The 16669-nt window shown below is 39.6% G+C and overlaps 2 protein-coding genes across 2 annotated transcripts; both read right to left on the bottom strand.

Moving 5' to 3' along the window:
- Nucleotides 1-177: 177 nt before the first annotated feature.
- Nucleotides 178-4003, bottom strand: prrg4 (proline rich Gla (G-carboxyglutamic acid) 4 (transmembrane)). Its single transcript, XM_029426070.1, has 7 exons — nt 3669-4003; nt 3417-3524; nt 3152-3315; nt 3020-3047; nt 2458-2599; nt 1544-1738; nt 178-1416 (listed from the first exon to the last, which is right to left on the bottom strand). The coding sequence occupies exons 2-7, from the start codon at nt 3514-3516 to the stop codon at nt 1389-1391; spliced, it is 657 nt and encodes a 218-aa protein (XP_029281930.1). The 5' UTR covers nt 3517-3524; nt 3669-4003; the 3' UTR covers nt 178-1388.
- Nucleotides 4004-7643: 3640 nt separating this feature from the next.
- On the bottom strand, nt 7644-13821 carry eif3m (eukaryotic translation initiation factor 3, subunit M). The gene is made up of 11 exons (XM_029461486.1): nt 13665-13821; nt 12860-12992; nt 12483-12621; nt 12123-12246; nt 11855-11949; nt 11585-11668; nt 11378-11477; nt 10461-10542; nt 9477-9620; nt 8462-8522; nt 7644-7880 (listed from the first exon to the last, which is right to left on the bottom strand). Exons 1-11 carry the CDS (start codon nt 13704-13706, stop codon nt 7757-7759), a joined length of 1128 nt encoding a protein of 375 aa, XP_029317346.1. The 5' UTR covers nt 13707-13821; the 3' UTR covers nt 7644-7756.
- Between the last annotated feature and the right edge of the window lie 2848 nt (nt 13822-16669).

The raw sequence follows: 16669 nt of genomic DNA on the forward strand, positions 1-16669 counted from the left end.
TTTTCTATAAATCCAAAGCCTGTGAATGAGTTAAAGAATATGCAATGTTCATTGAATATGGCAGACAAAGCCCCCAAAACAAATCGTATTCACTTTAAATTAAAATATTTGAATGAGTGCCGAGCCATGTTGGACACATACACAACCTCACACGCAGTTCAAAGATGAGACAAAAAAAATAATTAAAATATCAATTTTATTTAAAACAACCGTAAAAGATTTTAATTTCAAGTAGTAATTTCAAGTTCTGGTTCTGATAAGCTTCAACAAAGTTACTCCTCAAAAAATAGACACAATGTTATGATGAAACTTTTACAGGGACAATATAACTCCTTAAACCTTGTATTTCTGCATAATCTGATCAGAATGAGACACCCAACAGGCTTTTAAAATAATAATTCAAATTATTTGAAAAAAACTGTTGTTCTACATTCCAACTGTTGAAATATGTTTTAGTTGTCATATTAATAACAGCTATAATATATAATAATGTCCTGAGTAAATGTAAAATATTGCCTTTGAAGAGCTTCCACCTTCATTTATTTATAGTACAAGTAATAATTAACCACAATGTATATATTCAAAGTAAACATGACTTCACATATTAGAAGAGCATTCTTATTGGTTGGTGAAAAACATACAGTTCCTTACACAATAGAAGTGTATAAACTAGCAAGAAAATGATGACACAGCTTAAAGTACAAAGTGAATCTTAGCAAAGCAACCTGGTACATCAAAAACACTTGTATTATCCTTAAAAGTATTTTCTGCATGGCAAAATGATATATAATACCATCGTGCCATTAAAATCAGTTTAGTCTTACTATACTAGACAAGAAGCTGTATGACTGCAATTCAGTCAGTCTCTCTTCATTTGCAATTAATACCTATTGTGTAATGAAACATAATTCTAATCTTGCTCTCAGCCCTTCTATGCATGCTGTGTCTAAAGTAACTGCTCCTTAAAGGCTTTAGTACTCCAGCAACTTAAATCTCTCATGTCTACTACATTATTGATTCTTCATTTTCATTTAGATAAAACGCAGCAGAGTGGGTAAAATGTATTATAAAGCTTATTCAGCACAAGTTTAGAGTTACATTAGAAAGCATTATCAGGGCTGGGGAAAATAGTTAGTAGAGGCTACGCAAAACTAAGTTTTGGCACAAGCACACTAAGAAGGGGGATTATACTGCTAAAGAAAAGGTAATCTAGAGATTAGAAATGTATGAATGGAAAAAGATAATCAGAGCAATAAAGAGGATGAAGTGTTTTAAATATTGTGATGATAAACAATTGGTATACAATGCTAAGCAGAGCAGCACAGTGTAAATGTTAGTTAAATCTTCTTAATGTCGACAGACATTGGGGAGATATTGTCCTGAAGATACTACCGCCGAATACTTCCAGGTCGTGAGCTAAAACCAAAATAAGAGAAGAAGTTATAAAAATATGTTACATGAATGACCTTACTGTAACCGCATTATGGGTTGGGTATAACAAAAACTTGAAAATGAGTTATGGCATAACTGCAAATACAAATACCCAGGATATGGAGGAGGTGGGGCGTCATGTGGTCCAATTTTTGCAATTGCCTGCTCATAGGAAGGCAGTCCCGGGGGGTCTATTTCCTCCATAGAGAGTGGGGGTACAGGTGGGAGCACAGGCTGCAAGGAAACCTCCTCAAGCCGTCGCATTATTAAAGAAGCATTACTCCTCCTCGGTCGCGCTCGAATGGAGCTGTGAGAGGAGTGTAGACAAACATATCAAGTAATTCATATGTAACCTACTTAATGCCTTCAAATAGAAAGGTGGGATTTTATTCCTGTTATACAACTGACTTACAAATTGCATCTATGTTCTCTAGTGCTACATGTAGGCCTACAGTATGTGTGACAAGAAGCAGTAACATATTGTTAAAACAGGTATGGTAAATGGACTTTACTTTACGACCACTCAAAGCTTTTTACACACACACACACACACACACACACACACACACACACACACACACACACACACACACACACACACACACACACACACACACACACACACACACACACACACACACACACACACACACACACACACACACACACACACACACACACACACTGTCGTCGTCCCCCCCACCACCCCCACATGTTCTTGATTCAAACAGACAACCTCACAAACACTTGACCTCCATGCCAAATTTCAGCCTCCAAGGACAAACTGTGGGCACCAAAGGGTGGAACAGAGCTGGTATCAGCAGTTGTCTGCATATGAAAATGTCCAAACTCTGAAATATTATGCATTTCATTATATATGGGGCTGAAAAAGTGTTCAGGTTCATAGTTTGTTCAAGTACCTGGGTGCAACAGAGTTGTATTAGTGTCTAGTAGTCCTATAGTAAAGTGAAAGTGTGCAGGAATAATGTAGCAGCCATTAATAGTAATAAAGACCCTCTCACTTACTTTGCACGACTGAAGTTGTTCTTGCATTTGCCATGACAGAAATACCAGACCAGGAGGCCAACAATAACAAGAACCACTCCACCAGCAATCAGTCCCACCAAGAGAGATGTCACATCGAGCCGTGAGGGGCGCTTGTCCTTATCTGTGGATCATCACAGACCATAGTTAGTACATGGACAGTGTGAGTTGTACTACGTTATAAAAAGTAGCCAGCTAAATATCACAGGGTGGTTCCTCTTTTTCATTTGATATTTATTCTTAGGTTTGAAACTGGTTAAAACCTTTAGATTTCTACAGCAGCAGTCACACAATTATTAGATATATTCACAATTCAATCACCAATAAAATAAATGTGTTGTTATGACCCAAAATTGAAATTTTAGCAATCATTTTCAAAGCTGAACTCTTAAACATGTGGTGATACAGGTTTTGAAAGCAGCAGCAACATAATTGTACTTGCTACAGGAAAAACATGTACACAGCTCCAGTCATCCAAGTAGTGATGACATAACATTTTAAATGATCCATGAAACAAATGGAGGCATGCATCTCTTTCTCTTACCTGCAATGTATTTCTTCCAAAAAATCTCCTGAAAAACAGAGCATTATTAGTATGTTGAACTCTGCTGTGGCATCTCTCTTCATGCTCATGCAATGACCTCAGTGAGCAGCCCACTAAACAGCAGCACTTAACTGTCTCCGGGATGTTTTCAAAGACCTCCCTTGCTTCTTCGTAATTGCAGACTTCTTCAAAACACTCCCTCTCCAGATTCCCAGGAACGAAAAGCTCAAAGTCAAACCGGTTGAACAGCAGACGGCGACCCAGGAACGAATGTGCGCCCCCAGCTTCTACAAACACTAGGATGCGTGTCCAAACAGTTGACATGATTAATAGGAGAACTGATTGATTTGAGTGTTTAAAGTGAGTTAATTTGTCTTTCTTCAGTACAATAACTCACCTTCTTGGTCTTCATGTTTCGACAGTAACCCCCTCATACAGGCCAAATCTCCATATGACAGGAGTTGAAGGAGTAAGAACAGATGGAATAACATGGTCATGCGTGCACCTGTGCGAGGACAGCGGGTGGGGCATTAATTGGCAGTACAGAGGGCAGAGTACTATTAACAACGCACCAGCTTCTTCAAACTACTCTATGTAACACCTTTTTCCCCTCCACAAACTGGCACCAGATACCTATATTCTACTTTACCCGTGGTGACAAGTGACACATAATGTTGGGTAAAGGTCAACACCAACAAAATGAAACCCAGCAGTAGGTAGGTGTCCCAGCCTCGGCGCTGATAAGATGAATCAGGAAACGTTCGTCGATTGTGACAAACAACAACTGTGTTTAGAAATCTCCTTTTGAAATGTTTAGCGGCTCATATCGTTTAAAGATACAAAACAACAGTAAAGTAAAGCTGTGGTAGTCCCTGAGGAACTCAAGACAGTTCCGGTATGTTAAAAAAAAACTAAGGTTTTGTTTACTCCCAACAGATGTGGCTTCTCTGCTCCTCCTAAACTACCTGCGCAGACTCAACCAATCGATCACGTTTACCTGGATATAATGATCAGTTATGTAAGTGGACGCTAGATGGCAGCTCAAACCACAAAAGGGAAAGTACCGATAGGCCTACTTTCAGCAAGTCTTTTCACACCGAAGTATTACATAGGATTACAAATGCATCTGTATTAGTCAGACGCCACACATATACTCCTCCCAATGACAAATTATTGTTAAGCCTTCACTCTTGATCATAGGCTACTCAAGCAGCACTTAATGACTTGCTGTTGCTGTTTACGCTTATTTTGTTTTTGCAATTTCTTTTTGGAGCAACAGCTATACATTATCTAAAATGAAAAGGTAAGGCGGACATGTTACTTTGTCCTCAAAAGACAGACTAAAAGTCCTACACAAAAAAATGTATACTTGGTACTACTGAAGACTTTTTACACAAGATCTCAAAAACATTATGCATTGTATTGTATGCAGTGGTATTTCAATGGTACTAAACAATAGGCACATTATTACACTAACTTTAAAAGGGACTACCATGCAATATATATATATATATATATATATATATATATATATATATATACATATATATTGCATAGTAGTCCCTTTTAAAGTGAGTGTAGTATAGAATATTAGTAAGCATTTACCTTTGAAAAGGTACGTTTATTTCTCTGACATGATGGGTTTATGACTTGTGTTTTGTAATGTAAACTCTGGTTGATCTTCCCAACTAAGACTTATTAGGATTTACAGTCTTTAAAAAGCTATCTTGCTTAAATGACACTTAAAGAGTAATTTAGTCTCAGTGTCAATGCTGTATCTTCACTTCTAATGGGTGGGCACTAATTACTGTTGTAACACGATGCTATCGTTTGGGATCTTTGCATCGGGACTCTTTTAAAAGCACTAAACCTCCTCTTTCAAGATCTATCAGGAGCTCGGGAGCTGGTTATTACATCAGTATACACAGGCCTTGTATGGGGAAAGGTTTTGTAATGAACTCTGGAGTCATTCTGACAGAGAAGAGGCATCTGTGTTAAAAAACACTTAGTCTGGCATTTTCCACCACAAACAATGGTGACTATAGCAACTTTAGAGACACCACAAACAGCAACAAAATGAAGCAACAGTGTGAAGATAAAGTTTTCCTTTCTGCCTGGCAAACCATCCTGTAATAGTGTTTATGTTTTACACTCTCCATGTAAATACACATATCTGTCTCTGAGCCTGTGGGCCTCTTGGCCAGTGTTTATGTAAAGCAGAGATAGGATGCAATTGAACATTATCTGGTGGACTACTGGATGGTGCTAATTGAAGGGCAGTGAGAGCCCCTCTCTTGTATTTGGCTACATCTCTGGATACCGTCAGAGTCTTAGATTTTCCCAGAGGAATGTTGATACGAATAAAAGGGGTGAAGAAAATGAGAAATTCCAGACTTTATCTAGTGTGTGTGATGTCAGATGAGATTGCCAGTTTACACCACATACTGCCATATCAATGTTATAATGATTAATAGTGTCTTGCCGCTGTGAAATGTATGTGGTTCTGCATCAGCTCACATAGTGAGGTTCATGCTCTAATAGTAAATTGTGATCAGTAGTCAAGTATTTAGATCCATTACTTCAATTCCATCTTCAATGTATTTAGAGTATCACAAGTAAAGGTACTCGTTATGGAGAAAAAATGTCCCTTTACTGCTGGTTGAGGGGGAGCTCTTTTCTTTTCTCAACCAAGTGTTTAGAGTCTGTGAAAAGAGTCACAAAATAAACTGAGGGGTCGTGACATGATCCTTTTGAGTAAGAAAGATGAACAAAAGCAAGTTCTGTTGTTTCCCTAATATTTGCTTTTTTTGTGTGAAATATTGGATAATTTTACTTCTTTGATGAACAATTTATTTAGGTGAAAACATCTGAGAACAGCTCACAAGCATCTGAAATGTGACAAGGGGCCCCGTTTAGATCAGTTAAACTATTATCTCTAGCTGTAAAGTAAATGGAGTGCAGTTAAAAAGCACAACATATCCCTCCGAAATGTAGTGGAGTTAAAGTAAATCAAATCAGAACATTAAAACACTCAACTAACTCAAAATTGTAAGTACAGTACTGGAGTAAATGTACTTAGTTACTTTCCACATCTGCTTAAAACCTGAGCTGCATGTGCAAAAGAGGCCAGTTAAGCAGCTCAGGCTCCCAATGGAATATCAACTCATTTGCTTTTCATCACTGAACAATGCAGAACTACTTCTATCTGACTATGATAAGAAGGGGTCGTGAGGCTCGCACCAGATAAACCAACCACAGTGCACAGTATTTACATCTGGGACAGGCGGACCATCCACAGTTAAAGCCAGTGAGACAAATTAGAGACTAGAAGAGAGAGATCACTTTCACAGAATGATAAAAGTAGCTGAGAAGCAATTGCTTGCATAGTAAAGAAAGCATATGCTGAGCTATGGAAACCAAGATTTAAGGCTTTGCTACCATTGAGTTAAGCCTTGGTCACATTGGTTTCTATCTGCTCTACGCTCCACTCTTGCAATTGGCTGTGATAAGGTTATGCTCCTGAGAATGTGTTCTGTGATTTACACCCGCTGATAAGAGTCGGAGATGCTTGTTCCCTGTGGACAACCGGACAGAAGTGAGCGGTGAGGCTCTGCAGACCTCCGCTATGATAGGAAAAAGAACAACTGCAGCAATAAATGTGTACCTCTAATTCCCATTTCATCCGAGTGAACATTTTTTAGTGGCAGGGTTGAAATGATCAGATTACGACATTAATGGCTACAGAATGAGGAGTGCCACACCACTAAAAAAACAAAGTAAACTTGAGCTGTGGCTTTAGTCAAAGAAAAAAAAAAACCCACTGTATGTGTGGTGGGGGTGGGGATTTAAAGAGTGCAATGTCAGTAGTCTGCACTTTATCAGTTTGTGCTGATTTCATCACAGCCCCAGAGGGAGAGAACTCCAACAGACCCCTTTTACACCTAATGCCTCGGCTATATATCATAAGAGTTCACGTCCTAATGCTCTGGACAATGCCGGAGAGCAGATCCCTGTGCAGGATGAATGGCACTTTACATCAATGGGCAAACTAAAAACTGGAATTTATAAGTCTTTGTTTTTCCACTTCTCAGACACATGAAGACAGTGAAGCATGCCGACTACAGCTGAACATTATCTTTTAACCGGGTGGACAGTTTCAAATTTGCAGTGGCAGTGAATCAGCCTACGCCACAAGCTTTAAGTGTTGATGCTACAGTAATGCAGCTCTGACCCCAGCAGACAGGGTCATCTTAAGTTCACATTACTATTGTCACCTCTCATGTGTTCCTAGACAAGTGACCCTCTTGTTGCAGGCCATTTCTCACCCCGAGTCACACAGCTCATCCAATACAGCATGCCGTCCTTTAACTAAAACCAGATGTTAAGAGCCGCTAGAGGACGAGCCCCCATTAAAGTCAGTGTAAGGCTTTCTGAAGAAACTCATGAGGCAACTAGTGGGCTAGTAGTCTGAAAAGAATGACCATATATGCATTATCCATTCATGGAAAATTAAAGCTTTTGGCTGTTTCACAAATTCAAGTTCCTTGTGTGTTGCCGTGTTTATGACATTATTTAACTTGAAAATAACTCTTCAATTATTGAACAAGAAAGAAGCGACCGCAGGTGATCTCCACAGTTCTTTTATTGGATTAATATAAAAACTGATCAATTCAGTCTGGGGATTTGGAAAGAAGAAAAGGAGGGCCAGGCAGTCTAGACAGTTGGGTTAAGGTGGAATTAAGCAGAAGGTGACAGGGCTTGCAGACTGGTCTTGACGGCTGCTAGGTTGGCCTTCCAGGAGCTGAGGCTGTCGTGCAGCTGCTGCCACTGCTGCTTGCCAAAGGTGCGGTGTGTGCTGTGGCTGATTGAGTGGAAAAGAGGAGCAAGAATGTTAAAATGACAAAGAGAAGGTTAAGGTCACATCTCACAACTTTTAGGAAATACAGAACTATAGTAAATGTAACTATGGCAAAAGACAAGACAGTCTGTTTTATGTATAAAGACCTCAAATCAAAGCCATATGGACCCAGAATTGTGAGAAATAAAAAAAGGCAAATGTTTTCTTGAAGTAAATCTATGAACAATAGTACCTTTTATAGTTTCTACACAGATAACTCAGAGCATCCTTGAACTTGACCAGAGAGACTAAACAACTTTGTCCAGATTCAGGGATACAAAATGTATCCACATTCTAGTTAGTCAATCTTTGCAGCCTACTACTAGCCTATCATAAGCATGTATAGAAAGGTCAAATCATTTTAAATATAATACCCCACATAAATCAAATAAAACAAGCCTCTTGAATGTTAACCTGAACAAGTTTTTAAAACAGAATTTTCAACTGCACTGCAAAATACTATAATGTAGTAAGGGGAAATGTGTCAAAAATAATAATGTAACACAGTTCAGCCATGTTTGACGTTGTGTGATGAAAACACTTACCTCACAACAACTTTTCGCTGCGTCTGGTCTATTTTGCAGTAAATCATCTTGGTCCGAACAGCTAGAAGCAAAGAGCAGATAGGAGGGGAATAAAGAGGCAGCTAATAAACAGAAGCAACACTGATGAAAACCCTTTAATAAGGAACAAGGATACTTCATTGTCATTGCACAACACCGGGTTGTGCGAATTGCAGTTCTATTCTGCAGGGCGCAGGTGCCGTTTAACAACTGAAAACAACACAAGGCTGCAACAGTAGAACAATACAGACATCTACAAACAGCAGACTGGTTGGGTATAACGCAATATGTTTTCTTTACGAAGGCGATCATGGCCACATCATGGTCGCATCATGGCCGCATCATGGTCGCATCATGGTCGCATCATGGCCTCCCCCCCCCCCCAACTTCCTTTTAAGCTAAAGTAACATGTTTCATCCTTGAAAAACATTTGAGCGCAATCGCTGATGTGTAACATTACTGAACTATACAACCATGTACGAGGTGAGACACATTAGAATTATTCATTCAAAAGCGTTGGTGCTCTATAATCAATTTGAATAATTTTTTTTACTTCTATCGTTATTATAGGAACTACCTGATGGAAAATTGCACTCTGTGTGCAGACTTGTGGAGAAGTGTGTTCATGGTATGATGCTGAACCATCCAGACAGTAAAGCGTCATGTTCGCTGAGCTGTCGTTATCAACGGTGAGTGGCACATCTGTTTCAGATTTATTTTATAATCTCTACTCGTGTCCATATATACACACCCCTTCACCATATTGGCTCTCTGGCATGAGATACACTTGTATATGAATTTCAACAGGATTATGCAAACTGCGAATATTGTATTTTGTCACTTGGAGAAAAATTGTGATGGAGCATTTTTCTGGTGCGCTCTGGCAGCACTACACCTATGCCCTTACCTCCCCACCCCATCAGTCGCCTGTGAGAACCTAACAGCACACATAACAAGGGTAGACAGCAAGGATTCATTTGAGGCAAAGTGTTTGTACCGTCAATGACAAAAGCCTCAACGTCGTCAGCTCCAATCTGCAGCTCCTGTTGCATGGTGTCGAAGGAGATCTCCTTGAATTCCACAGCCATGCCCATGAGGGTCAGCAGACGCATCTTGGACATGTTTTGCTCGTGAGACAGGCCTGGAGAGCAACACGCAAGGCTCATTAAGCACAAAACAGTCACAGTCGATTACTCTCGACTCAGGGGAGTTTCCCTGTGATAATTGTTTCTACATTTAGGAGCATGCAGTCAGGGAATCTAGTCATTAACACAAACACCACTCCACATTGTCTGTTTTCAGAGTCCATCCTACACACACCCTTGTAATTACACCAAGGCCTTTAGTAGTGAGAAAGACGCACACTGCTGACACACACATTCCTGTACTATGTCAACAGAGCGCAGTATATTGGCTTAATATTTATAAAAACATTTTTACAGGGAAAGGTGGTTCAGGTGGTCTTTAAATGTACTTTAGTACTGCATAGAAGTATTTATACAGAATGACATGCTTAGAAATCAAATGTGTCATTTTATTCAACTCATTTTCCTTCTTAGAGATTTTGACATTTTTCACCAGCAGTATAAATCATAATAAGGCCGTCTTTAAAGAAACGGATGCAACACTAGTTCCTAAAGACAAATAAACACTGTAAACTACTTTAAAGATGGCACTCCCTTGTTACACTATTAAAGTGGCGGCAATGTATAACAAAACAGCTTTCTTATTAAGCATAAAGGTTAGACATAAATAAAAATACATACTATGTAAATACTGATTTACGAATACAGTAAGGAGCAGAGATACATCTGAAGACTCACCAACTACATGTACACCGAGTTTTTAGGGTAATCAAACCATTGCAGCACATGCAAACATTTCCTCATATATTAACTAGTGTATTGTATCTCTAAACATTTTCAGTATGTGTGTTAGTGCAGAATGGATGCAACTAAAATATAAATGTATGGCTACTTACCAAGAGAGTCAATGAAGTCTTTGTTACTCTGGTAAAACTTTACATACGCTGCTAGTTTTCCACTCACGAAGATGGTTAATAGCTGAAAATAGAATCAGGAAAGGGAGGAATTCCATCATAAGAAGAAACAGTCACATCATCTTTGTATTCATACAGGCTGAAGGTTGTAGTGATAAACATGTCCATATTAAGGATGAGACAGATTACTGCCTCCAATGCAAAAAATGTTGAGTTGATGTACTTTAATTCAATTCAATAGCTTTAGAAATACCAGTCTGTTGACCCATCTGAGACATTGTGCACACACATCCTACTAAGAAATATGTTTTCATTGTCTCAACCTGTTAATATTCAACCTTTACAACTGGTGAGCATTTAAATATTGGGTTGTGATGCTGCCACTGAGACTACTTGCAAAATGCAATTAATACCCATGTAAAACGAGAGGCATTCACATTGTGCGTTTACATGGACGTATGCGTTTGCATGTTAACATCACATGCGCCTGCGCAAATTAACTGCAGTACTTTAAAACTGCAATACTAGTATTTATTATGTACACAGGGATATGAATAACCTGCCTCTGTGTTGCAAGTAAACATCATATCCTGAATATGATCAAAACTGGAATAAATCTCATAACCTGGAATACTCATGTCTATGTTTACACACTCAGTGTACGTTATAATTATGATCGCATGAGCTTATTGGGCATTATACACAATACAAGATTGACAGGTTGTCACAATGACTGTTTTATGTTTTTAATGTGCTTTGTAGGCTATAAAAAGGAAATGAGAATGTTTCAATAACAAACTATGGTTTAAAAAAAAAATCAATGTGACTGTTTATTAGGGAAGATGTTTGTCGTTTATATATTTAACACCACAAAACATTGCACATCCTTCAGTACTCACGTCATGGATGAGTTCTCCCTCCAGGAAGCGAACAGGTTTCAGGGTGAGCAGGTGGTCAATCAGGAAGGTGTTGGGGTCTTTGAGAGCACGGACGATACATCTAAAAGATAAGGGACACCAATGGATGCATGCGTGTATCAGGGTTGTATTATGTATGCATTATATTGAGGCTTAGTGACAAATGTTAAACAAGGTCTGAACGTTTACCTGTGGGCATCAACGCGTGCTTGTGAAGCATTGTCTTCTGTGTAACTTCCCAGCAGCTCAACCATCACTTTCGCTGCAGCCTCGCTGTGAAATGAGTAGATACATTGATGACAATTCCTAGATGTAGGTAGGCCTAGAGGTATTTATATGCATAAAATAAACATATACTCTTTTATCATGCAGGAGTTTATAAGTCTCAAATTATGTGTATTCATATTTCTGTGCATACCAAATCATGACTTTTACTCATTGGACCCTATATGTAGTTACCCTTTTTTGCAGTCAACCAATGCTTCATACACCAGCCTCAAGAGTGTGTGCTTCTTCTCTGTGGTCAGGTTCCAGTCGATTATCCACTTGCGCACCTGAGCAGCAGCACAAACAGGTAACATAAATCAACTGCAGAGGAAAAAAATGCAGCCTGTGGAGATTTGAAAATGTGCCAGACACTCTGCAGCTCAAGGTAAATAAATACACAATATGTGACTGGCATATTATCTGGTCAGTTATCCCAGCTAATCATGGTGAACAGATGTACCTGATCAAGGTCAGTGGGGATGAAGGCAATGGCATTACAAGTTGCAGCCACCTTGATGAGGCCACAGAAGACAGTGTACCTCACTGTAGTGTTCTCATCCATGCCATGGAACAGGTTACTCAGTCTGTAACATCAAAACACGAAAGAGATAGTCATATGTTTGAACGGAGAGCTGATTTTCTTTTAACAGTTCCATGTTTTCTCAACACATGTGGTTTGATTTGAAAAGAAGATTTATATTAACCAACATTTACGGATGCATGTGGGATGTATACTTGGTCTAAGCGTTGAAAACAAAAAACATAATAAGCAATATTGTGAATAGATTTAAGGGGGGAAGAAAAAGCAGAAATTACTCACAGCTGCATCCTGAGGGAGGGTCTCTCTCCTTCCCTGAACTTCACCAGTTTCTCACATAGACTTTCAATGAGAGCCTCCTGCTTCTCCGTCTCCAGGATCAACAGCAGAGACACAATGCTGTTCATCACACTCTCTACCTCTGCAGAAAGATAGAGAAAGGACCATAAGTAATGAGAAATTGTTATCCATCCGGGAGCTAGTTCCAGGATCCTAGTATTGTGGAAGGATCACTGGAATAGCTTAACAAATGTTGTTTATTGATTACATCTGTGCATTTCCAGGTAACACAAGTCAAAAAGGTACAGTCACCATTATTGTACAGTATATAAATAACTGGCCGTGGGTAAGAAGCAGGGTTGTTCATCATCATCACATACCTTTATCATCGTCCTTGAGACATACATCACATGCCTCGATGATCTGAGCTAGATCCACATGAAGTCCACCTTCAGAGTTCTCCTCTGATATATCAGCTCCTTTCGCCTTAATGTAGGCTCTCAGCTCCAAGGCCTGTAACGTTACATAGTAAATTAACTTTTAGTATTCGTGGTGGCGACTATAAAACCTAATAGCACAAAGATACATGCATGTGTCGATAATGTAAAAATGAAGATACAACCGTTTAGCATAACGTGTTTTACCTAACAGCTATATCGTTAGCTAACTTACATACTGCCATGTTTTGTTTGTTGTTAATCACACAGAGGAAGGTAACACAAAACAGTTTAGATGTGTTATATCTAGTATATGTTATCAGCTATGGTTGTGTCTAACAAAGCAGGACGTTTTGGGTGGCTTGTTATATTATTTTACGTCTTTGTTTATTTAGATTCATTGATGTCTAAGTAGCTAACGTTAGCATTCTTAGCTAACCTAACGTAACAACTTTGAAGACATTTGTAAAAGAGTTAGCCATAAACACATTGAACTAAAAACGAAAAGAAATCCATTTACATACAAACCATGTAAACAGTTAGTTTAATGATATAACTACTGAGGACGTGCTTCCACATGTGTCAAATAATCAGCATGTAGCTCGCTAACAATCAGCATGTACCTGTCAGCAACAGTTAGCATTTTAGCTGGCTAGCATGCTAAATGATCTGATTAGATAGTTCCAATGTATCGACTAATCCGTAGACGGGACGATGCTAAATGAGTGTTTATAGACATGAATCGTACCTGGTCTTCTTCCGTAATATCGATAAATGCAGGGACGCTCATTGCTGGTGATTTTGTGAGCCTTGGCGATGAAATCCACGCTCTTTACACTGCTGAAACCTGAGCGGAAAAGAAAATGCAACAGTGCCGGTGAACCTCTTGCTCTTCCGGTTCATGCTATTAAAGCCACAGTAAGCCAACAACGGCCGTTCAACTGTCTTATAACTGTGTGCAGCTTTGTGTCCCTCTCTTTATGTTGTTACTTTTGCAACTAAAGGTAATTCTTAAAATATAAACCATCATGCACACAAATTATTGGACTTCCAGATGGTTTGAATCCCTGTCAGAGCTGCAACCTCTTCCTTCAGAGGTCAGCAAAAGTCCTACATTTTATTCGTCATCCAGACTTCCACCACCATATTTCAATTCAATGGTTCATATGGTCAATATTTCATTCGTTCTTATCCAGATATCAATCTCCACTCTGGGAGATTAACCCTGGATCTCTCGGATGAGAGTTACAGAGGTGAACCTGATCCCCAGGAGAGGTTATCTGATTGAGCTGCAGTCAATCTGTGTGGACCACCATGGCAGGCCTGGCCAAGAGCTTTTCAACCTGGAAATACTGTCAGTGTCAAAGGGCAACACTCTTCCACCGTACACCCACTGACCTATGGGTGCGCTTGATGGGACTCTGTCCCAAGTGCGATCCTGTGTATTGTTACCATGGCAGGTCACTTGGTGATCGAGTGAGGTGAAGAGGGTAAGTGGAGCAGGAGTTCACCCTAAAACTATGTAGTCAGGTTACTAACGTCTGACATGTTGAGCAGGCTGTGTCCCAGGGTGAAGACACAATGGAGTGTTTTCCATTTCGAAGCCGCACCAAAGCTCACACTTCACATAAATATGTGCATTATAGTAGTTTCATAGACTAGGAGACACATCATGTCATTTCAGAATTCCTTGAAAGTCTGCACGTCACATATTTCTTTTACCGGTTACAGTAAAGGGCCTTCTGAGTGGAAATTACCTTAAAATAGTGTGTTGAGGGGAAATGGCTGATGTGTGTTTCACCATAGTGCTGGTGTGATGCGTCATTCTATTGGGAAGGCAAGTGCCTGGTACCAAATCGCACCCTCACTCTCTCCCTGCCCTCGTATGCTGTCATGGCAAAGAATTTATAGCTGCTTCTCCACAAGTGTGCTTGTGTAACTGTGAGGCTTTCATTATCTGATTAACAGCTGTTGTCAAGTGCCTGGTGTATTTCACGTCCAGAATAAGAGTTGGGGAAGCTTTGAAGCCCCAGGTGCATGTGTGAGACTGTTTTTGTCTTCTCTAAAGGGTCTTTAAAATGCCACAGTGTGTTATGATGCTTGATAGCCTTTATAATATTCTGTGGGTATTGGACTACAGTTAACCTTTTAACTCCATGGAAACTGTACCTGGTACATGTATTTAACTACAATTTAGTCTGTTTTTTATCATTTTAAATCTAACCTGGTAATGTAGTCTTCACAAGATGTATACATAATCTGGCAGCAGACATTTCCCATGTTTTCAGTAGCTGGCTCCGATGTCTGATAGTGTGTTTAATGTTGGTGTATGTATACAGAATTCAGTGGAAGAGTATTGCTCATTCTGCTTCTGCCAGGCAGTGGGCTTTTTTAAGTATCAAGTTCCCTTGAGCTTGGGAAATCATTACAGATATTGACAAAGATAATTCATATAGCATCTGATCTTTGTTTCTTTGATTCTTAGTGTTCTATATTAAATCCCAATCCTCTAAAACTTAACTTCTTTTCTTAGAGTCTTATCTGATTCCACATAATACTGCACATTTGTTTTATGTGTGAAAGCTGTACCTCTAAATTGAGGAAGGAACAAGTTAAAAACCTAATTGTTTTCTTTGGTTACTTAAAGTGAAATGCTGATGCACCAAGCTTTATGTTTATAGGCACATATATTGCTACTTGGAGAGGTCCCAGTTCACCTCCTGCCCTGCCGTGGTGCCCTTGAGCAAGGCACCAGACATCCCCCCTTCCCCCCTCACTCCCATTGCTCCCCCGGGCGCTGTCCTATGAGCTCCTAGTACTAGACTCCTGGTACTAGGATGGGTTAAAAGCAGAGAACAAATTGCACTGTGTGTGCTGTGTGCTCTGCATGTGTGACCATTAAAAAGAAGGTTTCATCCCTTCAAATCTTAAATATTGTGTTTAGTGTGTTGGTGTATGATCCCACCCATATTTGCCAGAGCATATAACAAGATCTAGGAAATATCCAAACACAATAAGACAAAAGGCTACAACAGATATCCAAAATGAATGTGTAGGTCTGAAATACTTATGTTGCCAATATGTCTAAATTGACCTCATACATGTCTGTTTGATTGGAAATAGCACATGCTCTTCCTAAACTGCTGGCAAATTTCCTGCTCAGCCTCCTCAAAGATAAATGACTGTGTGTTTAGAGTTAGTTGAGCCCAGGTGTCTACTTTCTCCCTGTCAGCCAGCCAAGTGGTGAGTGTCCATGTAAGCCCGTCTCATGGTCAGCATCCAACATGGCGGCCTACCTTCCACCCACTAATTGTCTGGTTCCCACAGTTCTGCCTGCCTTCACAATCCTTGAAAAATCCCCTTGCTCAGGCTCATCTATCAGCCAGTGACCTTGTCAGGATACATCGCATGAGTAACTTCTCTGCTTCCCTAGGTGGAGCGAAATGCTTGTTAATTACTTATAAGATGACCCACCCTCCCCTCACACGTACACACAAATACCAGAAACAAATAAACAAACAAAGCCAATGTATTACTAAACAGAGGCGATTTCAGAATCCACAATGGTCTGAGGGATGTAAAGTCCCACTGGGCCTTCTGATTGATTTTATTGTCCACAACCTGCAGAGAGATATTATAAACCCCTTACATCCTTGTTGGTTTTGAATTTAGCTTTGGATATTTTAATATACATGGCTATCATCCAACAGTTGAATTATTTGTATTACAATATCTCAGCTCACTTCTCATATA

Source organism: Cottoperca gobio, chromosome 3, assembly GCF_900634415.1.
Source record: "Cottoperca gobio chromosome 3, fCotGob3.1, whole genome shotgun sequence".
NCBI classification, from domain to species: Eukaryota; Metazoa; Chordata; class Actinopteri; order Perciformes; family Bovichtidae; genus Cottoperca; species Cottoperca gobio.

Excerpts from the sequence above, each read along its gene's own strand:
- prrg4 (XM_029426070.1), bottom strand. The coding sequence starts at position 3,516 with ATGACCATGTTATTCCATCTGTTCTTACTCCTTCAACTCCTGTCATAT. Across the intron at positions 3,048-3,151 it reads TTGAAAACATCCCGGAGACA|GAGATTTTTTGGAAGAAATA; the intron begins GTTAAGTGCTGC and ends TCTGTTTTTCAG. Across the intron at positions 1,417-1,543 it reads CCACCTCCTCCATATCCTGG|CTCACGACCTGGAAGTATTC; the intron begins GTATTTGTATTT and ends TTTTGGTTTTAG.
- eif3m (XM_029461486.1), bottom strand. The coding sequence starts at position 13,706 with ATGAGCGTCCCTGCATTTATCGATATTACGGAAGAAGACCAG. Across the intron at positions 11,950-12,122 it reads TCCCCACTGACCTTGATCAG|GTGCGCAAGTGGATAATCGA; the intron begins GTACATCTGTTC and ends GCTGCTGCTCAG. Across the intron at positions 11,669-11,854 it reads TTGGTTGACTGCAAAAAAGG|CGAGGCTGCAGCGAAAGTGA; the intron begins GTAACTACATAT and ends CTCATTTCACAG.